The 17600-nt window shown below is 38.1% G+C and overlaps 1 protein-coding gene across 1 annotated transcript in view; it reads left to right on the top strand.

Annotated features, from left to right (window-relative positions):
* The first annotated feature begins 3416 nt into the window (after positions 1-3416).
* Positions 3417-17600, top strand: part of LOC145248225 (perivitellin-2 67 kDa subunit-like) — a 19420-nt gene continuing 5236 nt past the window's right edge. The window contains exons 1-3 of the mRNA XM_080110100.1: positions 3417-3808; positions 10877-11184; positions 12373-12645. Coding sequence (XP_079966226.1) covers positions 3482-3808; positions 10877-11184; positions 12373-12645 — 908 coding nt within the window. The 5' untranslated portion in view covers positions 3417-3481. The remainder of the gene's footprint in view (positions 3809-10876; positions 11185-12372; positions 12646-17600) is intronic.

Genomic DNA, 17600 nt, shown 5'->3' on the forward strand with positions numbered 1-17600 from the left:
CCTGGAACGTAGAGGCCCAACTTCTCTATCCACTGCGCCACAGAGATGATGATGATAATAATACCTTTTTTCCTCCTCTCATTTTCCGCAACTCGTCGTTCCATTTGTGCATAAGCTCGTTTTGCACTTTACAACAAATGCAACTTGAAAAATCTTACAAAATTAATGGATAATACCTAAAGATGGAAAACTAATGTTACAATATTTTTTTAAATGCAGAAGTTAAGAAACTTGATCTTAGAAATGGTCTAACTTCAGACTCCAAGCTTGAATTACTTACAGAACTGTTCTCGTACTGCGCATATATATCTTGGTATGTAGATATAATCCAACATCGAGCAGAAAAATGGCGGACTGCAATACACATTTTCAATAAGGTCCATGCAAAAACCTAGGGTCACAGCAACTACTAACGATGCCGTGAATATTGTGACCCGTCTGGTTATATTTCTCTCTTTAAGTTGTATTTGTGTCGGAATTAGCTTACCGACGAGTGGGGGGGGGGGAGAAAAGAGGTTTGAAGTCTTGCAACGAAATGTCGACGTTGCTTATAAGCAGTCTTTGCTTGTAAAAGTAACAAATGGGTAACGATGGTCGAAGTGTAGTTTGCCTAAAAGACATCAACTACAAACCGTAGAGCGGCCAGTCCTTTTATATATCCAAACTCTCGTCAACGAGATTCACGCGTGACTGGAATGTCTATTTAACTTGTAAGGAATAGGCACCCAGTTTCTTTGCTTAACGGACCACCAGCCGTGTTGGTCACAGCTACCAGTATTCATTTTTTCCCCACCAATCTACCCTCGGTAAGTCAAACAATTTAAAATTCTCATATTTGCGGAATAAGAAAGACGGCTACTTGTGTAAGTTGAATAAGGAAAGCAGTCAATGATCTGATCTTAAGAAATATTATCTTGAAAAGAGAACTTTAGAGTGTTTTCCCCCGTCACTGCGCAGAAAAACTTCTTGTCATCAGAGTAATAATCGATGTTAAGGAAATTCATAATTGGGTTGAAATATGTTGTTTGGCAAGCCTTTTCTTTAATCAGATCCATTACGGAGCCAACAATCATAAGAACTGCAAGCGAGAAAAACAGTCGTCTGCCCCGGCTGATTTTTGTATTCTGTAAGAGTTGCGGTCCTACGAGCACGAACCCTTGCGAAATGTAGGCAACGATAACAAGAAATTCACCCATCTTGGAAAAAACTTCCTGGACGGATATTCTCTTGTCAAGCAACATACAAACGGGATTCTTTTTATAAAAGTAACCCCATCTGTCGATGTAACTGATTATCCTTCCTAAAACTGTCGGCTCGCAGAACTTTTCTGTGACCAGATCAATCGTCCCACCGAGGACAAAAATAAATCCAAGACACACAAGTATGCTTCTAATTCGTCTCGTCCGAAAGTTGTTTGGGAGCTGGGGACAGATGATGATGGCCGCTTGTAACAGGTATACCAGGATTACAAAATAGCATTCCGTCCGGTTAAGCTTGGCAAGAGAAGACAGAAGAGAAGCAATGTCGGCATTGTCGAAGAACTAATTTGTCTTTTCCTCTCTTTTTTTTTTCAAATTTACAAATTTAATAGATTGGTGGTATATACGTTTCCTACTGCAATATTCTTAAAAACAATCGGTCAACAATAAATGCATATAAAAAATACTGAACCAGACAGAGTGTAAAACAGATTTCATAGCCTAGTGAGGGATGTCCTTTTCTCTTCCCTCCAACCTCTTTCACACAGAAGAGACGTTACGAGCATGTCTCTACTTTATCGTTATTTTCATGACAAGTGCTCATCTGGGCTCCAATCTCTGACCCCCCCGTCCTAACTTTCACGAAAAACACTCGTCTAGCTGAAACCACTATCAATAATTTCCCCCATTCTTTATCTGTGCCTAAACGTAGATTCCATGAACAAAGTTTTTTTCTTAGAACTGCACGCCTGTGGAACGTTGTTTCGTTTTCCAACTTTCCAACTGACTACACTATGGTTGTCTTCAAGTCCAATGTAAACAAGTTCTTGATTAGCCATTCCCCTTAAGTAATCCAATTTACCAAATTTCCTCTAAATAATGATGACTACGACATGTTCCCCTTGACCACTGCACAGTCATTAACCCATATCCTCCAGTGGCCTCCATGCATTGATAAGTGGTTACCTTTTTGTAAAACAAAATATCAAACCAAAATAGGTAGGCGTACGATGTAAATATTTTTTCCTAATAAATATCAAGACAAAATAGCACCAATAAAGAGGGAGCTGATATGAACCAAGCAAATCGATTTAAAACAAAAAACACAAAAAATAGATAGACTAGTATATATATATATACTGATAAGATCAATACATGGTCTAAAACAAAACGGACAAAACTGAACCAAATTCGTATAAAATATCAATCAATCATCTTTGGACGCTTCTGTTTATTCATAATACGATAACAAATAAAACAATATTATTGCATGATTACGTGAATGACATATTAATGAACATACAAGAAAGCACTCCAACCTTAACATAACATTAACGTGGTCGTTCATGTTAAAAAGGAAAACAAATTAAAACAACAAAAAATGAAATAAAAATAAACTAAAAATATATCGCGAACAGTGACTTATATAATGGAGCAACATTGCATCCCTCTAACACTAACATTCGTTAATTAGTCGAACATTATTTCCCCCCTCCAACACTAGAATTCGTTAATTAGTCGAACATTATTGCAACCCTCTAACACTAACATTCGTTAATTAATCAAACATTATTGCACCACTCTAACACTAACAACCGTTTATTAGCCGAACTTTATTGCAACCCTCTAACACTAACATTCGTTAATTAGCAGAACATTACTGAACCCCTCCCACACTAACATTCGTTAATTAGTCGAACATTATTGCACCCCTCTAACACTGACATTCGTTAATTAGCCGAACATTAGCAGAACATTATTAAATTTTACAAAAAGTAATGAAAATTTACACTAGCATAGATGTTGGGTGCATTTTAGGTAAAGAAGCCGGTATCCTCGGATTTCCTGATCTGTTTTAATTGGGGAAAAATAACGTATTTAAAAGAATAGTTTCCTAATAGATCGGGTGGACGTAACAATTCCGTTATACTTGAAACAGTTCGAGTATTTTGATATCTCACGTATTCCACACTCCTTCCCGCTATCGGAAAAGAAAGAAAAAAAAAGGGGGCACGTTCATTTCATAAGTGAAGAGAATTTCTTCTTGTAACTTTCCCCGTATGGCCACGAGCGTTTTTTTTTTTTTTTTACTTCTTTGTCTACACTAGTCACGAGAATATATATCGGCGAATATACACTTAATATGGATATAAATTGTGTCTATATAAACAAGAACTATCATTCATTTTCCTGACAGTTGTTCGCTGGTAGTTTAAAAGTTGTTTTAACATTAAGTGAACTGCATTCCCTTATTGAAGTCGCGAACAACAACCATAAAAAAAATGAGACAGAAATATCAGAAATTTCATAATCGTCCGTTTGAATCCAGTTTAACCTCAACTGTCCTTATTGTCCTTTTTTGCTTGCGATTTTCTCATTGCATTGACCCACAGGTGACTACGGTGTTCGAAGGACCAGGACTGGCATCGACCCTTCTTACGTCAAACAACGCTTGCAACCGACTGTTACCCGGTCTGCAGAAGTTAAGATTAGGCGTGGATATCACACAGCTCGACGTACTGCCTTTGAAAGCGACAGATAAAGATGGTTTCAAGTATCCAGTTATTGACTTCAGCTGTGAAGAACAAAGAACTCGCCCCATTGATGACGTGAGAGCAACTTAAACTTATGTCTTTATTAATTTTATTAAAAAAAACTTTTTTGTCTAATGTTCATTTATCATCAGTGGTGTAAATCAATTAAGTATTACGCATGTAAACTTGAGGAAAAAAAATGCTTGAAATGTCTTAACATTATCTGATTAAGCGAAATCATACGATATCAGGTCAAATTCGGTCGCCATCTTGTTTTGATTTCGTTTATTCATAACATGTTAACAGATTTCAAGTGTGTTTTCGTAAGTTTACATGTGTAATACTGAAGGGATTTTAAATAGAATTGATTTATTTAATAATATTTAACGAAACAACAATTTAAAATCAGCTTACATGTTTATACAGATTTTTCTCGCATTCTGCTCTGGCCGCGACCATTAATGTTTGCCAAATAATAAAAATCTGCTCTGCGTAAAAGATGAATTAATTCAGGTGTCATTTGTAAGGCTATGACAACAGCATATTCTTTCATTGTTTTGACTCTCGAGTATATATCCGACACAGTTAATCAACCGAGAACCACATAACTCTATATAAAGGCATATAAGATATCAACGGATACACACTCGAGAGTCAAAACAATGAAAAGAATATGCTGTTGTCCTAGCCCTAGTCATTAGTGTTGTAACTGGTTCAATTATTAAACAGAGTACACAATTACTAGCAGGGTGACCAGGCCTTGCCCAGGATTGAATAAAGATCGACGAATGTTTCACCCCCCCATATTTTTTATTGTCATCAAAATCAGTGAAATTGAATATTTTTCAATCAAATCGATTAGTTGGTTGCTCTAGTTGAGGACCCATCGCAGACCACCAGGAGAAAACTAACATGCCTCTTGCGGTGACTTAGTTCATAATACATTGCACTGTAGAGAACCTACTGTTGATTTTATACTTTTTTATGTATAATGGCTTGAATTAAAGTTTAAAATGCAAAAGTCAAATATCATACTTCAATAGTGCTCTAAAGCTAAACATTCATTTCGTAAGCATCCCTATCATATCAAAGATCCTACTGTGTACCGCTTTATTGCAGATCAATATTTTAAAAAAATTTTGTAATTATTATGAAACGCAGAGAAGTAAAATTTGGCACATTGGAAAAACATAAGGAGGTGCCTCATTTCCCTGATTTTTGTGGAATTTTGACCCAATATTTTGGAAGTTTTACTATTTTTTTATTAGCTAGTAATTTTAAGTGTGTATTACTTTAGTGCAAGTGTCTAAAAATGTATATTTTCGGTAATAAAGGAATATTCTAACTTCATATTTCTATTTATATGAAATAAAGAACATATCTAGTAAGTGTATAAATAAAATAAAACTAAACCAAAACAAGAACGAATTTCACATTATTTTGTTTAAGGAAGCATTTATTTATCAACACAACTAATATGCTTCAAAATCATTTTGAATCGCCTCTTGTCGACTAATGATGTCAATCAGCGGATTTGAAATGATGCGATGCTGGGGGAAACTTCCAAACTCTTCCTCCAAAGTTCATCCCTCGATGAAAATTGAACTCCCCCTTCATAAACTTTCATCTTTATTATTGAGCAGAGCTGCTTAATTTGGTTTATATCTGGAGAACGAGGTGGCCATGTCATCAAATTTTCTCCACTAATACTTAATGACTTAAGGTAGAATGCCGTAGCCTTGGCTGAGTGGAAAGGCGCATTGTCGTGCATAAAAATCAATTTGCAGTCATGCACCAATGGAAGGTCATCAAGCCATGGTGACAAATGCTTAATTGAAAATAAAATATAAGACTGGCTTGTCAGTTTAATAGCCTCTGTTATAGATTTTTCAGATTTAGCGAGACATTGCAGCGTGACTTTCTGAACAAGCAAGGTATTCCAGCCTTGTCAAATATAGCAACACTGTTGCTTTCCGGCCGCTTGATAAGCTCACGGTGAATTTTTCTAACATCACAAGTAGAAACTGAATGGAAGGTCATCAAGCCATGGTGACAAATGCTTAATTAAAAATAAAATATAAGACTGCCTTGCCAGTTTGACACGTTTTGGCACATAGCAGATTATTCCTTCCAAAAACATGACAACTTTTCCCTGTTGACGACCGAATCCAAGAGAACTCTAAACCTTGGCCCAACCATCTGATCCATCAAGTGTTGCTCTGGCCTCATCGGTGAAAAGAACATTTTCAAAGCTGGTTTTCATGTATTTCTGAGCCCAAGCCAAACGTTTTTCCTTATGATTTTGGTTTAAAACAGGTCTTGCTATGAACTTAATGCTTCTTGCAATTTCGTTTAAGACATTGCAGCGTGTCTTTCTGGACAAGTAAGGTATTCCAGCCTTGTTAAATATAACAGAACTGTTGCTGCCCGGCTGCTTGATAAGGTGACGGCGAAATTTCTAACATCACGAGCAGGAATTGACATTTTTGTTTTTTTGCCCTTCCTTGGTTTGATGTTTGGATTTTCAACGAATGAAGACAATGTTCTTCGATCTCTTCCAGGGTTCTTGACTAAATCTATAAGAGATAATCCTTCTGCAAGGCCTGCAACAACACGTTCATTTTAATTAGCTGCCAATCGACCCTTTCTAGGCATTTTGGGAGGTCTGCAATAAAGTGATACATACTTAAAACTTCGTCAGGCAACCTGAACCATTTGACGCTATAGAAAATTTTTTTTTTTCTGTAGCGTCAAATGGTTCAGGTTGCCTGACGAAGTCTAATTGACTGAAACAGATGGCTGCTTGTAGTAACTATATGTAACTGTTTACACTCGAAAAAATAATAAAAAAATATTTTGCTATCTCAAGCTTGAATTCACACACACACACACACACACACACACACACACACACACACACACACACACACACACACACACACACACACACACACACACACACACACACATATATTCCCTCTGCTTCATTTTTTTGTTATCAAGTAAGATCTTTGACTTACTTGTTGTTTCATAAAATACTTTTGCATGCAAAATCCGGTCACGCATTGTGCTAATTCCTACTCTCTGACGAGAAGGAAAGTATGTCTTCGAAACTCCGCGGATTAAGGACTACCCACTTATCTAGTGTTTCCTTTTCAGATTAAATAAGTTTTTAACTTTTTCAAAGTGTTTTTTTTACATATTTTATTAACTGTTTGCTCGTATATATATATATATATATATATATATATATATATATATATATATATATATATATATGATTGTTGAGCTGGATTAAATCCGACTATATGAAATAAAATGGAGGTGGAAGGACCTGAATACTCAAATTTTTAAATCTCTACGATATTTGAACTTTTAGACGTAATCCACCACACTAGTTTACTCTAATTTATTTTCTCTCATAAAATGTATATATATGTATATATGACATCTAATTTACATAAGGAAAATACGCTGCTCTCCCCCATCGTTATATATAGCCCCAATCCTCCGACTCTCTCGTCAATAACCATCCCTCTTGAAGAAGCCCCGCATAAATCGGGCGAAACGTTGAGTATTCAGGTCCTTCCACCTCCATTTTATTTCATATATATATATATATATATATATATATATATATATATATACGTATATATATATATGTATACATATATAAATTCAAGCTTGAGATATTCAAAAATAGGGACTAATGAATGCAACGTGGTTGTTAGATAATGCTCGATGACAAGAGCAAACTATTTTTTATTATGTTATGCACTTCGCTTCAGTTATCTCGCCTTCGCAATCCGGTGCTAAATTTAATTTTACAGGAAAGTGCTTCATTTTGAATATGTCTATCAGCATCCCCTCTTTAAAATTAAACAGGCGAGTTTAAAAAAAAAATTTTAAGGCCTGGTCTGAAAATATTTTTACCAGTGATAAATGATCTACTGTCACCAATAAATATGGCCACTCAAGTATAAGAATTCGGCATAACTGTAGCCAATACGAATCAGAATAATCTTTCAATGAGTTTCCTCACACCCCATGTTCAGCTCGCCGGGTCATCTGCAATGCTTTTGAAATAGAAAATATTAAATACTTGTTTTACAATCGCCAGTCACATCGTCCAACTAATTTGCTCATTCAAACATTCATACGACCTTTCCAATTTCCTCCACTATTATTTGATTCCTGAAATAGACATTCTAGTGTATCATCCTTCCTATTCTTTTTTTTTCAACCATTCCCAGAAGGGTGCGATCACCTTTGCTTGGGAAAACGCATATGATACTTGATGAGAGCATGTGTTGAACGCACTAGATTTAAAGTGGTCTAGCACCCATTGCTGAGGTTTGCACCTGTTGGTTTGTATAGGTTTGAAAGGCACAGTTTCCGGCTTTGTTGGAGCCAATAATCTCGTGGTCACCCAAAAGAGGCTGCTTCCTACTTCTTCTCAGAACTGCTCTGTGACAATACCGGGAAACCAGAAGGTAAGAGGCCCAAATCTTTTAACGCAGTTTGTGACAAGTAAAAACCAGACGTGTTGTCCAATACATATACTGCTTTCCGTAGCCAGTTATTGATTATTCGTCTTATCCGGTGGGTGGTTAATACCAAATACTTATCTGGGTACCTGAGGAATCTCTGAAATTTGGGCTTGGCCAACCAAGTCTGGGCCTCTGTACCTGCAAATGCTTGGATTGAGTGTGCGTACACTTACCGGTTTCCTCGGCACCCATCCAAAGGTCGTATGAATATTAGGTATCATAGTTACTTCTGCCTCTATTGAGGGAGATAGTTCTGGGGTGGTCCTCTGATATCGTTTTCCATTCCACGCGAGGTGAGGCACATTTATTGGCTGCAAACTGTTGGTCTTGCGAGTGTATCGATTCTTCGTAGAGTCATTAGCGAATATAAATGACCCCTCTCCTTTTAGCATCTTACTCGAAGTCTCATTTTTGTTTCCCGCCATTTTCTGGCAAACCTTGCTCATGTGTCCAGTTATTCCACAGAATCGGCATTTTAATTTGACGGCCCGACAATTCTTCCGGCTCATTGACCCCCTCAAAGGGCGGACACGTCGTGGGCTTCGGTTTTCTGTATCAGCCGTTCTGGTTTAATTTTTGCACTTGGGATGATGCAAAAGATGGCACAGTGGAAAGTTGATTCATCTGCCGCTTCCAGACAAATCAACTTCTGTTCTAGAGTGACAAGCGACGCTGCTTGTGCCAATATCTTACACTGGTATTCTAAATTCGCTAGCTCAGCGACCAACAGTCCAGAAACCATGTCCTCTTAGTAGTCTACTTTTTGTCAGCATGCTTTGTTATTACATTTAACCGTAAAAGCACAAAATCTGGCTTGGCCATGTAAATGAGACAGAAAGTGTGTTATCGACTCACCAATTTCTTGTGTCATCGAGCGGAATCTGTTCCTGTGTATTCTTGTCATGTAATACCAAATGATATATGTAATCTTGTTGGTACCATCTTGGCGTATGCTGTGCATACACCAAATGGACATACTGTCGTATGTATGTGACGAAGGGTTCATCTGAATGTGTGTACGTGTCACTAAATGTCTATGGTGGTTTATCGTGTTGCAGTCAACTTGTGTGTTCTTTACATTTTCTTAATATATCATTAACTGTTTTTTTAACCCTTTTAACACTGCGATGATCGTTAGTAGTGTCTTTTTAGTGTGTGTGTGTGTTTGTGTGTGTGTGTGTGTTTGTGTGTGTTGTGTGCGTGTGTGCGTGTGTGTGTGTGTGTGTGTGTTGTGACATATAACACGAATACATAAACGTGGCTTATCTGGTTCTGCTGCTCAGCCTCTGGAAGATTTTCAGCAATTCTTGGGAAGAATGATTCAATATAAATAGAAACGTTTCAACAGAGATACCAAGTCGCTATGTATTTTTATATGTGTTTAGGTATTACGTCTAGCAGAAGAGCGATCGACGATCTTTCCTTGTGTGGCTAATTCTTACACGTTCCTCGTCTGAGACGCTCCCCCTTTTTGAGAGGAGACTCATTCCAGATCATCTTCTGTTGACGTCATCAATTCAGCTCATCTATTTTCTCACGCTAACCTGATCACGTGACAACCACATCTTTCCGGGTCAGCTATCAGGCACTCTTCCGGTGCAACTCGTCCGATTTAATGTTTTGACAAATTTATCAAACATCTTTAAACAATAAATAACTTCCAGTATAAAATATTTTAACAACATCACTGGATAGATAGATAAATAGATAGACAGATAGATAAATAAGAAATAATTTCTTGCGTTTCTAACTACATAACACTCTTTTGTGTAACCCTTTCACTGTTATTAGTCGAATTTGTTGCACAAGGTACTCCTCCGTTGCGGAGTTGAGCATAGCTGGTCCCATCAAGTCAAACATTCACATATTTGCTACGATTGTGAGAGTCGCTTGTAACTCATTTCGTATAGTAACTAGGTCATCCAGTTGGCACTTGTCTTTATAACGGGCCCATGAATCCAGGAATAGTGTCCATTCTCCTTCAGTGGCGTCTAGCCCTATTGACCATTGTGCGATCTCGGAGCTTTCTTGTTGGAGTTCTACCAACTGTTTCATGAGTTTAAGATATTCCTGTTCCATAGTGTAATTAAGCGCCCAAAGTTAAATTTCCGTTTTTTTCTCCTTTGTTGCTGAAGTTTATCGTAGCGCCATTTAGAATTGGAGAAGCGGTCAGCACTGAGAACCCAACCATTGCGTGTATTCGTATATTTGTAGCTCTAAGGGGAGATTACTCCTGCTTGTCACTGGCCAGTCCTAGAAACATAATTACCACTTCCATAGTTAGTAGTAAAGAAAGTTTTACTTACGTGCAGTTCCAGCCGTAATCCTCTAAAAGATATAGAATATCAAGGGTTGGTAAGGTTTTAACTAGGCGTTCTTATCTAAAAATTCACCTCATATTTACATATATTGGCACTTGTGCATTGTGGTTATTTTAGACAATTTTTTTCATCTTTTAAGAACTTTCAGAACAAGGGAGACAATTCGAATAAGCCCTATCTGAAAATGTAAAATTTTCGTGTAAATTTTCGGTAGAAACAAAACAAATACAATAAAGTAATACAATACATATTTTTCTTTTTTTTTTTTGCAGGTTTCGTATGATGTGCCGGATCACGTTATTTTTATAAATGGTAAACTCGAAGACATTTCGAAATCAAAATTCTATATATTTAAGAGATCATCCGATGTCCTGAAGGTGATGGGCACTAATGTTGGCATCGATAGCATTACGGAAGGTTTTTTTTCAGCCAGTGCTTCTTATAAGAGAATGGCATCAAAAATCTACAATGAATCACGCTATGTTGAATACATTGTATCTTACCAATGGACAGGGACTGCAAAATTTGAACCACAATATAAACTGAAACTTGGCAGATATGCTAAAATACATGTGGACAAGTAAGTTTCAAACCTCTTCAAAACTCCCCCTCTAATCTAATAGAAAAAAAACCCTGGACTGGATTCTTGGCAACATTCTCCGCTCTTACACGTTCAGTCCGGTTCTCGAGAACTCAACTCGTTCAACTCTCCTCCGACCTCTACTTTGCCGGCTTTATATTGTCTCATTCAGGCAAATTAAGACGCGATCGAACCTAATGCTTTGTTGCCTTTTCGTGTCCCGTCGGTCGGGTTTCGAGTTCGCACATGCCACCCTTAGCAGTCCGCCTCCATGACTGCAGTCAAACCACAATTTTCCATACCTCCCCCACCTACTGCTGAACAAAATAAGATCTTTTGTTAAAAAAACAAAAACAAAACGTTGTCGCTTCTATGTTATAATAGTGAAAAAATATTGGCTTTCAAGCGAAACAAATGTTACGTACGTAATTAAGTCTCAAATAATAACATATCTAAAAATTATGAAAAGTGATCAGGTAGAAAAATGATTATAAATGAAAAAAGAAATTTGTGAAATCACCGTATTACACTTACAAATAAATGAAAAAAAAAAAAATTTACAGAGAATATAATTAAGTTCTGTTGCTTACGTCACATGATGAACGTAATTCAAAATGGCGGACACATGTATCCCATCTATATTTTATCGAAAACATTTTTTCTATTAATAACTATTTTTCTACCTCATCATTTTCCGTAATTTTTATACATGTTACTATTTGCGACATGCCATTTACATAGGTACCATTGTTTTTTACTTAAAATTTCGCTTTTGTTGGTCTTTCATACTAAAGTTTGAAATATCATTTCCCATTAGTCTGCTAGATGTTACTTTGAAATATTATTTTCCATTAGTCTGTCACACTTAAGTTTGAAATATTATTTTCATTGTCGTTTACGCTTAAGTATCATTTTTTTGTTGGTTTGTCACGTTTAAGCATACTTTTTTGTCGGTCTGTTTCACTTTGGTATTATTTTGGTCTGTCACATGTAAATATTATTTTCGTTACTCTGTCACGCTGAAGAATCATTTTTTGTTTGTCTGTACACTTAAGTTTGAAATAGTTTTTAAAATTTTAAACTAATATGTTGAATGGACGTATCTTTAGAATCGATTCTTTCTCATTCCATAATCATTTCTGATTCTTTAAATCAACTCGTTTTTTTTCTTTTTATTCTTAAATGCAGGTTACTGAAGAACTCATTCGAAAGCGACCCCGAAAAATACTTTAGTTTCATCGAGTACTTTGGAACACACTATTTCTCAATTCTTTATTTTGGCGGTGCCTTACAGTTTTATCTGGAAACCGGGAAGGATTATCATCAATTGGTGTCGGATGGTGCCTTGGAGGCGGAAGCCCGTGCCATATTCACTAACTTTCTGAAAGCGAGCGGAAGTTACGAAGGCCCACTAAAAAAAGTAGATCCATATTTCACAAAGAACACTAATACGTTTATGAGGTAAATGTTAAAACTGTTTTTATGTTTCTTGGTATAAAAATCAGTAACTATTCTACATACAATTCTAATTTTATGTTATGTATATGTTTATAGACAACGAAAGTGACCCCAATAAATACTTTAGGTTCTTTGAAGATTTTGGAGCATACTATTTCTTAAAACTCTATTTTGGTAGTACTTTACACCATTATCTGGAGATCAACAACTCTTATTACCGAGGAAAATCGGACAGAGCCGTAAAAGCGGAAGCAAGTATAGAAATGAGACAACAATGAGATTGAAGTTTCATTCTATATAAATAAACAAACTTTATTTGTTATCTTCGTTAGTGGCGTTTTAGCAAAAGAGTACAAGAGATAAACGTGTTAGTAAGAGAATCATAGATAGAAATGTATTAGTATGATGAGTCACTTGTTCGTACGCACACGAGTATTTAGAGTGAAGAGTTCGTTGTGTGGGAACGAAGATAAATTACCCGACAATTAGATATAGGTCAGGCCTGTTGAAAGAGAAAGAAAGAGACAGATGTTCTCGTGTGAAGATAGAATGTTCGTTTGGGTACAGCACGTGAAAGCAAGTAGGAGTTTGAAGAGATATATAGTTAGCTCATTGTACTTACATCCTGTCTGGGACAGCAGCCGCAGGTGAAGTCTGCACCCAGGCAGGGCCAGGATCCAAAAGAGTTAATAGATTCAGGTTTCGCCTTTTGTATACTCTGTCACGTGATAGAGAGCTGACTTGTGATTGGACAAGCCAGGAGAAAATGAATTTCAAATCTCACAGTTGTGTGATCTAGCTTGTTAGTAGCGGCTGTCAGCTGCTGCACAAGTGTCTCATCTTTTTTTAACTTTCTAAAAGTGAGCGGAAGTTACTCGCACGAAGTAAAAACAGTGGGCAAAAATTTCATAAATATTACCAATATTTCTATCAGGTAAATAGGCAGATATATTTTTGATGTTTCTTGGTTAAAAAATAATCACCGATAACTACTCTGCGATTCTAATTTTATGTTATGCAAACTTGTGTTGGTAGAAATAAATTTTTGTTGAAGAAATATTTTGTGAAAACAAACAAGTAGTTTTTTTTCTCCACAATTTTCGAACGAAGGAAGCTGACTGGTATTTTTAGGACTAAACTGTGAGAGCTTGGAATTGTTAAACTTGCCGAGGGTGGGAAGGAGGGGAAGTAAGGCATCTTGGGTGTGGATGAAGATGTTGGACAGTTTTTCTGTAGTAAAATATACTGGTGTTCAGAGTTGATGCGTAATATAGGCATGGGGGATGTCCTTTTCCCTTCTCTGAAACCTCTCTCCCACAGAAGAGACGTTGCGAACCTGTCTTTGTTTTATCGTTATTTCTATGGCAAGTGCTCGTCTGAGCTCCAATCTCTGGCCCACCCTCGCCAATCTTTCACGATAAACACCTGTCTAGCTGAAACTACTGTCAATAATTTTCAAAGCTGCTGTTTCGATCAGATGATGACATTACGATTTCATAAAAAACCTGGTAAAATGTATTTAAATCATAAGTAAGGTAGACATTTAATTGGGACCCACATCACCAATTGGTGACACAAGGTCAGAAAGTGGGGATCTAAGCAAGCTCCCCTAAAGGATGGGCACTCCTGCAATTACAAAAATTGCCTGGGCATCCACGTCAGCATTCTCCGGTCGGATCGCCTCAGACAACAAGCAATAAACTTGCTCCACTCGAAAGCTGGGTGGCAAGGCCTGGGAGGATTGACCTCCTGAGTAATACCTAGGCGGTGTCCCTCAGACCGACAGGTAATGGGCCGGTTCCTGGCCCCGCACCTGTCAGGCGGAATGTCAAAAACGGATCCTTGACGTGTACGCTACCCAGTCTCCCTGAAGCCAAAGCCGCTAGCAGACTCAACCCCATCAATAAGTAATGAGGATAGATATTTGGTTACTCCCCACCAGAACAATGTGTGACACTAGGTCAAGAAAGTGGGAGATAGGCAAGCTCCCCTAAAGGAGAGGCACTCTTGCAATTACATAAATTGTCTGGGGGGGGAGATCATTGTCGGCATTCCCCGGATGGGGCACCTCAGGCGACAAGCAATAAACTTGCCCCACCCGAAAGCCTGGTGGCAAGGCCTGGGAGGGTGGACCTCCTGGGTGATACCCGAGTGGTGTACCTCAGTCCGACAGGCACAGGGCTGGTTCTCGGACCTTCACCTGTCGGGCTGACTGTCAAGCATGGATCCTTGACGAGTACTCTACCCAGTCTCCCTGCAGCCGAAGCCGCTAGGAAACTCAACCCCATCACGAGTAATGGAGTAGATATTTGTCTTCTGTCCGCAGTAGCAAAGTGAGACACAAGGTCGGAAAGTGGAAAGTAGGCAAACTCCCCTAAAGGAGAGGCACTCTTGCAATTGCAAACATTGTGTGGGCATACCCGTCGGCATTTCCTATCGGGGCGCCTCAGACGACAAGCAATAATCTTGCCCCATCTTAAAGCCGGGTTTCAAGGCCTGGGAGGGTAGACCTTCTGGGTGATACCCAAGCAGTGTACCTCAGTCCGACGAGTACAGGTCCGAGTATCAAGAATGGATCCTTGATTAGTATTCTATCCAGTCTCCCTGCAGCCGAAGCCGCTAGGAGACTCAACCCCATCACGAGTAATGGGGCATTGAGATTTAATTGCTTCTCACCACAGCAATATGTGGCACCAGGCCGAAAGTTGGGGATCCAGCAGGCTCCCCTAAAGTAGGGTCACTCCTGCAGTTGTAAAAATTGCCGAGTAACCCCGTCGGCATTCCCCAGTCGGGGCGCCTCAGGCAGTAAGCGATAAACTTACTCCACTGGAAAGCCTACTGACAAGGCCTGAGAGGGTGGACCACCTAGGTATTATCCAGGCGGTGTATCTCAGTCCGACAGGTGCTGGGGCGGTTCCCGGCCCCTCACCTGTCGGACTGAGTGTCAAGTAATGAATCCTTGACGAGTACTTCTACCCTGTCTCCTTGCAGCAGAAGCCGCTAGGAGACCTTCCCCATCACGAGTAATGGGGGCGAGGAGTTTACTCCAATAATTTCGAGGATCGTTTTTATAACCACAGTTATAACAATCAACCAATCAGAAGCTTCAAAAGTTATTATAAAAAACGTCGAATTTTGTATTCAATCAGTTCGCCGTCAGATCATTTTTTCAGCGTGAATGTCGCCCGCCATCCTTGTAAGCTGGGGAGCTGTTATTTTAAGTAGGTCCTGGTAAGAATGTTAGGCGGTTATGCAAATAGTGCGTGATAGAAACTCTAGTATAGGTTTTACTTAATAAAGTACTTGCTATCAAACGCAAGTTTAGCCTAGGACTAACAAAGACCCCTATTTTTCCCCACTTCCCCCTACTGGCCCTGGTGCCTAAGTTGTTGCGGACCCCAAATAAGGCCTTGGCAGTAGATAATGCCAAGGTCGGGGCCGTAACGACTAAATACAAGTTCGCCGTCAGATCATGGCCGCATTGATTCTTTGTTACCAGGAATTATTTAACACTCAAGATCGGGACTGCATTGATTCTTCGCCGCCATCTTTGTTACTAAGAATTACTTAACACTCGAAATCGTGACTGCATTGATTTTTCGCCGATTTGATTTACTGCCGCCATCTTTGTTCAACATAATGTCTCAACACTTAACAGGTTATGCGTCCAGCCATCGTCTTTGCTTTGACGGATCGGAATCTAAAGTTGAATAGTGACAGGTAAAATTTCTGGGGTATTTAAGGATATAAAAACTACACAGTTATACAATCTCCAACAGAGAATCCTAACGACCCCCACTTTATCGAAAAGAACGCGACTGTTTCTTTTTTTTCAGAATTGATTCAATGCTTAGACGATAGAAGTCTGTCTCTGATTATAAGAGACGCCTTGGATGATGGACAGAAAGGATTGAACATATTAAGAGAACATTATTTATCAAAAGAGAAACTGAAAATTATATCACTATATACAGGACTAACGTCTCTGAAACGTAACGCTTAAGGGACTTCTAGCCGATTTTTAAATCATTTACAACTGTTATAACGCAAAAAAAGACAAACCCATTACGTTCAGTGAATTTAAAGTGGCATTGCGCAGTTACGAGGGGACGAATCGGATGCTCGTGGACAATACCAACTCTAGCAATATCATGAAGTTCACAAATGCTTCTCGAAAACCGACACAACCAAATTAAACTTCTCACCGTAATGTTTTTCCCAAAGTAATTTTCCCGAGAAAAAGAATAAAATTATCTGCTATAATTGTGGATGACCCAATCAGAAAAGTTTCTATATAGTTTCCCTCTTTTATAAGTTTCTCGACATAAAAGTTAACATATAAACTCCATCAAAAACGTTGAGAACTTTGAAGAACATACATTTCTATTCACATGTAACTTTGACGATAATACAAACGGTAAAAATCTTCTTGTAGACTACGGCGCTACAGCACACCTTATCACTAAGGAATCTGATTTTATTAATTTTGATTCAAACTTTAATCCACAGTCATTTTATCGGATTGGCCGACTGTAGTCAAATAAATGATATAGTCTTGAAAAGAGGCGATGCTAAAATATCACTAAAAAAATAATCAGGGCGAAATTTGTAACTGTATTCTTAAAAATGCTCTCTTCATACCTACATTTAAGCAAGACATATTTTCCGTACAGGCCGCCATTAAACAAGGCGTGAATATAAAGTTTGGTCCAAACAAGTCAAAATTGATATACCCAAAATGGAACTGTATTCAACATTAAAGAAAATGGCCGATTATATTATTTAAAAAGTATGGTTCCCTCAAAAACTGCCTGTCATGACTTGGAAACCTGGCATAAAATTCTGGGACACTGCAATACAGCTGATATTAAAAATAAATTACCAAATGTAGTCGAAGGCATAAAATAATACCTTCAGGCGATCTCCCAAATTGTGATGTTTGTGCACACGAAAAAATA

The sequence above is a fragment of the Euprymna scolopes genome, chromosome 26 (genome assembly GCF_053919585.1).
Source record: "Euprymna scolopes isolate OS-2025 chromosome 26, ASM5391958v1, whole genome shotgun sequence".
Classification (NCBI taxonomy): domain Eukaryota; kingdom Metazoa; phylum Mollusca; class Cephalopoda; order Sepiida; family Sepiolidae; genus Euprymna; species Euprymna scolopes.